Consider the following 7,914-nt stretch of genomic DNA (forward strand, 5'->3'; position numbering starts at 1 on the left):
CTCCTCTCCTCACTACTCTCCTCTTCCTCACTACTCTCCTCTCTCTATCTACTCTCCTCTACTCTCCTCTCTCCTCTTGCTCTGCTCTAATCTATCCCTCGCTCTTATACTCTCCTTCTCTTACTTTTGCTCTCCTCTCTCCTCCTCTCTCCTCTACTCTCCTTCTACTATACTCTCCTATACTCTCTCCTCTCTCCTCTCTCCTCTACTCTCATCTATCCTCTCCCTCTACTCTTCCTCTTTCCTTTTTGCTCTCCTACTCCTTCTACACTACTCTTCTCTCCTCTACTCTCCTCTCTCTCTACTCTCCTTCTACTTCTCTCCTCTCTGCTCTGCTCTCCTCTCCCCTCTATCTCTCCTCTCTTTCCCTTCTTCTCTCTCTACTCTCCTCTCCTCACTACTCTCCTCTCTCCTCTACTTTTCCTCTCTCCTCTACTCTACCTCTCTCCTCTATCTCTACTCTCTCCTCTACTCTACTCTCATCTTCCTCCTCTCCTCTTCTTCTCTCCTCTTCTATCTCTCTCCTTTCCTCTTCTCTCCTCTCTCCTCCTCCTCACTACCTCACCCTCTCTCACTACTCTCCTTCCTCATCTACTCTCCTCTCCTCACTACTATCTCTCCTTCACTAACTTATCCTTCCTCACTACTATCCTCTCCTCACTACTATCCTCTCCTCATACTCTCCCTCCCCTTTCCCTCCGCCTCTCCTCCACTCTCTCCTCTCCTCACTACTCTCCTCTCTCACTACTATCCTCTCCTCACTACTATCCTCTCCTCACTACATCCTCTCCTCATACTCTCCTCCTACTCTCCTCTCCTCACTACTTCTCCTCTCCTTCACTACTATCCTCTCCTCCTACTCTCCTCTCCTCACTACTCTCCTCTTCCTTCACTACTCTCCTCTCTCCTCTCTCCTCTCTCCTCTGCTCTAATCTATCCTCTCTCTTCTACTCTCCGCTCTCCTCTCCCCTTTGCTCTCTCCTCTACTCTTCTCTATACTCTCCTCTACTCTCCTCTACTCACTACTCTCTACTCTCCCCCTCCTCTCTCCTCTACTGTCCACTCTCCTCTCATCTCTCCTTTCTCCTCCTCTACTCTCCTCTTCTATCTTCTCTCCTATCTCCTCTCTCCTCCTCCTTTCCTCTCCTCTCCACTATCCCCTCTACTCTCCTCTTCTCTCTTCTCTTTAATTCTCTCCTCTACCCTCCACTCTCCTCTACTTTCTCCTCCTCTCCCTTCTCTCTKCTCTCTCCTCTACTCTCTCTTCTACTCTCCTCTAGTCTCATCTCTCCTCTACTCTCTCTTCTACTCTTCTCCTCTCTCCTCTCCTCATCTCTCTTCATCTCTCCTCTACTCTCCCATACTCTCTCTACTCTACTCTCCTCTCTCCTCTACTGTCCACTCTCCTCTACTCTCCTCTCTCCTGCTCTACTCTCCTCTCTCCTCTTCTCTTATCTCTCCTCTACTATTTTCTTCTCTCCTCTCTCCTTTACTCTCCTCTATCCTCTCTCTTCTACTCTCCTCTTTTCTCTTCTCTCCTCTCTCCTCTTTTCTCTCCTCTTCCATCATGTCTCTTCTCTCATCTACTCTCCTCTACTCTCCTCTCCTCTCTCCTCTTCTCTCCGCTCTCCTCTTCTCTCCGCTCTCCTCTCCTCTATCCTCTCTCCTGTCCTCTCTACTCTCTCTCCATCTCCTGCTCTCCTCTCTACTCTCTTCTCCCCTTTACTGTCCTCTCCTCTCTCGTCTCTTCTCCTTCTTCTCTCTAATCTCCTCTATCTACTCTCCTCTACCCTCCTCCTCCTCTCTCCACTACTCTGTTATACTCTCCTCTCCTCTCTCCTCTACTCTATTCTCCTCTTTCCTCTACTCTCCTCTTCTCCTCTCCTCTACTCTCCTTTACTCTCCTCTACTCCCCTCTACTTTCCTCTCTCCTCTCCACTCCACTCTCCACTCGTCTCCTCTCTCCTCCACTCTACTCTCCACTCTACTCTCCTTTCTCTTCTCTCCTCTCCCATCTACTCCCCTCTCCTCATCTCTCTCTTCCTCTCTCCTCTACTCTGCTCTCATCTATCCTCCTCTACTCTCCTCTCTCTTCTCGTCTCTTCTCCTCTCTCTTCATCTCTCCTCTACTATTTTCTCCTCTACTCTCCTCTCTCTTCTCTCCTCCTCTCTCATCTCCTCTGCTCTCTTCTCTCTTCTCTCTCCTCTCTACTGTACTCTCTTCTCCTCTCTCCTTCTCTATTTCTCTCTCTGCTCAGCAACAGAAAAACAGAAGTGGTCTGAGCTGAAATAACCACAAAGAGAACAGTTCGCAGAACATGCGTAACAGTCGGGGCAAAAAAGTATTTAGGTCAGCACCAAATTGTGCAGTTTTTTCCCCTAAAAGATGAGACGGCCTGTAATTTTCATCATAGGTGCATTTCAACAGACAAAATTAGAAAAGAATCCAGGACAATCACATTGTAGGATTTTTATGAATTTTATTTGCAGATGGATGGTGGAACAAGGGTATGGTGGTGGTACAGTTGTTTAATGTGAACTCAGATCATCTGTCTCTGGTGTCTGGGTTAGACATTGTTCTGCAGAGGAAGGTGGTGTAACAGCTTGTTACATTGAAGCTCAGAATCATCTGTCTTGTGTCGGGGTTTTAGACACTTGTTACAGAGGACTGGTGGTGGTACAGTTGTTATCATTGAACTCAGATCATACTGTCCTCTGTGTCGGGGATACTACACTTGTTCAGACAGGACAGGTGGTGGGTACAGCTTGTTACATTGAAACTCAGATCATACTGTCTACGTGGGTCCGATTTAGACACTTGTTCAGAGGACGGGGTTGTGGTGGTACAGCGGGGCGGGTTGTAATTGAACTCAGATCATATCTGTCTCTGATGTCGGTGTTAGACACTTGTTCAGAGGAAGGTGGTGGTACAGCTTGTTACATTGAACTCAGATCATACTGTTCTGTGTCAGGGATACCATTGGTTCAGAGGAACAGGTGGGTGGTACGGCTTGTTACATTTGAATCAATCATACTGTCTCTGGTCGTGGTTGACCTAGTTCAGAGGACTGGTGGTGGTACAGGAGCATCTGAAGGTCTTGGAAGGAAGTTGTAGGAAGTGCCAATGATGTGGCGGCAGCAATCTCTGAATGATTCAATCTGGAGAGAGCAAGAGCTTGATTCCACTGATATTCATTTACGTGTTGATATTCACTTGACTTTGTTCACTATTGCATATTTCTGTTATTGTTAAACTTATTTAGGATAGTTAGTGGAAGGGTTGGTGTTGGTTCTGTTGTCCTTGTCTCATCTCACTCTAGATCTCTGTGGCGAGCCGGGAGAATGCACGCTTGACAAGTCGCATGTGCCAGTGATCTCTCAGACACATGGTGCAACATTGTGTCAAGAGCAGTGCCTCTTGGGCAGGGTTGTGTTTAGTTTGTATGTTTGAGTAGGTAGTGTAGCGTCTACTCAACACCTGGCTCAATAGAGGATGCTAATGTTAGCTGAGGCTATGCGCGGTCAACTTTTTCCAGTCAAGTAAGCTTTTTATTTTATTAATTATTGCCAACACCTGGGGGCCAGCTTAACGTGTACCACGCTACTGCATTATTGTTAGAGGGGGTTTATTACGCGCCTTTAGTTCTCACGTAGATATGACTTGACCCTCTAGCTAACTATAATGGACATATGAATGTAGCGCTTGTGGTGTGCGGTTTTACTGGTTTGTTATCAGTGATGTTTTTGTCGTTGGAAGCGTTTTGTTCCGGCTTGTTTCTGGTCAGAGAAGATCTGATTGTTTTGTCATCTTGTTCGAGTCCACATAAGTGAGGGAGAACAGGGTGAGAGGTAGTGAGTGTTGATCGGGAAGACATGGAACTTACCTAGCTCATACTCAGACAGTGAGTTCATGTGACACCCTGCTTTGATTTTATGGCTGAGGCAAATTGACCCTGCCTCTTCTGCATCGTGATCGCAGGCGGTTTATTCATTTTTGTATCATGGTAGTGCCACGTATCACATGTTACATAGCTGAGTGGTGACTGGATATGAAGGACAGTTCATCCAACGTAACCTGCACCCGCTCCGCCATTGACTATGACGCCATTGAGTGCATATATTCCTGCATCCTAATACAGACTTCACACTGAACAAGCGAGCTTCCAAACTTCGCTGGTGAGTGGCGAGACTTTGCACCAAGGTGGTCAGAAAGACTAGATAAAAACTATGACCAGTTGAGGAAGTGATTGCTCTACGTGTGAGTAGAGGATTGGCTGCTGGTACGGGCTGAGAACTCATAGTGCTAGAGTACACTGGACAGAGGAGCATTTCGTAGTGCTGAGAACACACTGAAGAGAAAAATGAGAGACTTGTTAGCTGCAATGAGCATCACTGCAGAGGAGAAACTTGTAGTAGACTGACGACACTCTTGGACAGAGGAGAAACTTGCTAGGCTGAGACCTCTGGAAGAGCGAGAACTCTTGTAGCGCTAGAATCTGGACAGTAAGTGAGAACCTTGTAGTGCTGAGACCACTCGTGACGAGGGAACTTGTAGCTGCTGAAGACCTCTGATACAGAGGAGAACTTGTAGTGCTGAAAGACCACCTGAAGACAGAGAACTTTGTGTCTGAGACACTCTGAGCAAGAGGAGAAACTGTTGTAGTGCATGAGACACTTGACAGAGAGAGAACTGTCGTTAGTGCTATGAGACATTGACAGAGGAAGAAACTGTAGTGCTGAGGGACACTTCGACACGAGAAAACTCATGTAGCGCTGAGACACTCTGACAAGAGGAGAAACTGATATGCGCTGAGACACTCTGAACTAGAGGGAAAATCTTGTAGCTGTAGAGACCTCTGACAGAGGAGAACTTGTAGTGCTGAGACACTCGAAGGGGAGAAACTCTAGGTGCTGAGTACCTTTGAGAGGAGAAACTTGTAGTCTTGCCCTGAAAGAACCCCAGTTATGACAGAGGAAAGAGCTTTGTAGTGCTGAGACACTCTGACAGAGGAGAAACTTGTAGTGCTGAGACACTCTGACGAGGAGAAACTTGTAGTGCTGAGACCTCTGACAGAGGAGAACTTGTAGCGCTGAGAACACTCTGACAGAGGAGAAACTTTGTAGTGCTGAGACCAGTCAACTGACAGAGGAGACTAGCTCATGTGCTGAGACACTCTGACAGAGGAGAAATCTTGTATGTGCTGAGACACTCTGACAGAGGAGAAACTTGTAGTGCTGAGACACACTGACAGAGGAGAAACCTTGTAGTGCTGAGACACTGTACAGAGAGAAACTTGTAGTCGCTGAAAGACACTGCTGACATAGAGGGAAAAGGGGAAAACCTGTGTTAGTGCTGGATGGACACCTGACAGAGGAGAACTTGTAGTGCTGAGACACTCTGAGTGACAGATGAGAGTAGAACTTGTGGCGTGAGCCTCTGAGAGAGGAAAACTCGTAGTGCTGAGACACTCTGACAGAGGAGAATTCATAGTGCTGAGACACTCTGACATAGGGAAACTTGTGAGTGCTGAGACCACGCTGAAGAGGAGAAACTTGTAGTGCTGAGACACTCTGACAGAGGAGAACTTGTAGTGCTGAGACACCTGACAGAGGAGAAACTTGTGATGCTGAGACACTCTGACAGAGGAGAAACTTGTAGTGCTGAGCACACTCTGACAGAGGAGAAATTGTAGTGCTGAGACACTCTGACAGAGGAGAAACTTTAGTGCTGAGACACCTCGAGGATTGTAAGGAGACCACTGACAGAGGAAAAACTTGTAGTGCTGAGACACTCTGACAGAGGAGAAACTATGAGTGCTGAGACACTCTGACAGAGGAGAAACTTGTAGTGCTGAGACACACTTGACGAGAGGAGAAACTCTAGTGCTGAGACACTCTGACAGGAGAACTTGTAGTGCTGAGACACCTGGACAGGGAGAAACTTGTAGTGCTGAGACACTCTGACAGAGGAGAAACTTGTAGTGCTGAGACACTCTGACAGAGGAGAAACTTGTAGTGCTGAGACACTCTGACAAGAGGAAAACTTGTAGTGTGAGACCTCTGAGAGGACTGTAGCTGAGCGACTAGGGAAACTCATAGTGCTGAGAACACTCGGAAGAGGAGAAACTTGTAGGCTGAGACACTCTGACAGAGGAGAGGACAGAAACAGAGGAGAGAGAGAGAGGGGATGATCGGCTGACAGTCCATCATTTCATTTTGGGGACTGCTTGTGACCGGTTTTGTACCTGCTAACAGTAAGACAGAGGAGAGAGTAAGAATATGTCATTAGAGATCATTAAAACACATTTTATTTCACACGGCAAACTAGTTCAGTTTACATTTTACTAATATTGTGACATTTCGTTGTGTATCTGTTTACTCTTATCTTCACTATTGTATATTAGACAGTATATTACACTATTATTCACAACTGAAGAATATCAATAAGAATACCTATGAAATATAATGTAATCTTGTTTACAGTTAATAATTATCTGATTGTCATACTCCTTCAGGTGTCAGTGGAGAAACTTGTTCCCCGAGTGAAAATAATGACCTGATATTATGTTCTTGTCAGTGTCAGTGGAGAAACTGTCCCACATCACACAAGGAAATTACGCTATGGTGATAGAGAAACTTCCCTCTTGGCAACACATGGATGAATCAACATTGTTTCCACAATATTTCAACAAAATGCGTTGAACCAATGTGGAATAGACATTGAATTGACATATGTGCCCAGTGAGTAGTGTATGGTGAGAAACTTGTTTGTGCAGAGACACTCTGACAGAGAGAGAAGCAAAGGAGAGAGTGAGGGAGAGGACAATGGTTAAAATGGCTGTTTTGGGACTGCTTGGGTCCTTTTATATCTGCTAACAGGTGAGACCAGTGCCGATATTAGAGAAATAATGCCAATCTCTAACAATTATTATATTTCATGATGTCAGATTTCTTTGGTTGAGTAAACATTTTTGTTGTGACATTCGGTGGATATGGTGACTCCATTTATGTGAAAACCTTTTAAGTATATTAATGGTCGCCATCTCTATTCTAATCTGTATTCAAAATAATGACCTGATATTATGTTCTTGTCAGGTGTCAGTGGAGAAACTCTCTCTATGTTCTCCAGAGAGGGAGCTGATGTCAGTCTGCCGTGTAACAATGTGGTTAATCCAGACTGTTCCTCAACTACATGGATCTACAACAGAGATGCATCTACTGGTARTATTGYAGAAGTTGAATTTGGGAAGATCAAAGTTGAGAACACAGAGAGAGCAGACAGACTGAGTGTGGGGTCTGACTGTTCTCTACATGTTAGTGATGTCAGAGCTGAGGATGTTGGACTCTACACTTGTCGACAATACCTTACAGAGACTGGACCACAAGGATATGATGCTCCTGTTCTTCTGTCTGTTCTAACTAGTGAGTATTACTGTTTAAATGTCACTGTGTACAAGTGTGTTGTTAATTGTCATATGCTATGTGAAAACAGCCAACAAGTACTGTATACCTTTGTCTCTTTCTCAGTCTCCTCTACCCCACCAGTGACAGATCTGAAGCCTAATGTAGATATGACGTTACGGTGTTCTCTGCTCACCTATAAGGGACATGAAAGGTACAACTTAGGAGTTAGTCTCAGCTGGGTGCCTGAACCAGGTACTAATGTCCAGGTCACACAGCATTCTCCCTGTGACATCACTCTGACTGTGACACTCCAGAAGGAGGACAACAACAGGAAGTGGACGTGCACGCTGACTGAAAAGGGAAACGTGAAGATCTCCACRGACTTCACCTCCACATTCTCAGGTATGTGTTCTTGTTATGCTCCTAGAATATGAATAAGTTCACAAGATCTGTGATGATATTAAAGTTGAATATCAATCCTGATTCATTCTCCTGATATGATATTAGTGA

At 45.5% G+C, this 7,914-nt stretch overlaps 1 protein-coding gene and 1 long non-coding RNA gene across 3 annotated transcripts in view; one reads left to right on the forward strand and one right to left on the reverse strand.

Moving 5' to 3' along the window:
- Positions 1-6,661: 6,661 nt before the first annotated feature.
- LOC112069441 (uncharacterized) overlaps positions 6,662-7,914 on the forward strand; it is a 4,174-nt gene continuing 2,921 nt past the window's right edge. Inside the window, exons 1-3 of one of the 2 annotated variants that reach the window (XM_024136786.2) lie at positions 6,662-6,879; positions 7,096-7,422; positions 7,528-7,893. In XM_024136786.2, the coding sequence (XP_023992554.1) occupies positions 7,119-7,422; positions 7,528-7,838 (615 nt within the window). In that variant the 5' untranslated portion in view covers positions 6,662-6,879; positions 7,096-7,118 and the 3' untranslated portion in view covers positions 7,839-7,893. Of the gene's footprint in view, positions 6,880-7,095; positions 7,423-7,527; positions 7,894-7,914 lie in introns of those variants that run through there. The other variant, XM_070438554.1, reaches the window with a different exon arrangement.
- Positions 7,741-7,914, reverse strand: part of LOC112069443 (uncharacterized) — a 4,601-nt gene continuing 4,427 nt past the window's right edge. Inside the window, exon 3 of the long non-coding RNA XR_002893738.2 lies at positions 7,741-7,827. This is a non-coding gene — a long non-coding RNA (uncharacterized lncRNA). The remainder of the gene's footprint in view (positions 7,828-7,914) is intronic.

This window comes from Salvelinus sp. IW2-2015, unplaced genomic scaffold, assembly GCF_002910315.2.
Source record: "Salvelinus sp. IW2-2015 unplaced genomic scaffold, ASM291031v2 Un_scaffold1013, whole genome shotgun sequence".
NCBI lineage: Eukaryota > Metazoa > Chordata > Actinopteri > Salmoniformes > Salmonidae > Salvelinus > Salvelinus sp. IW2-2015.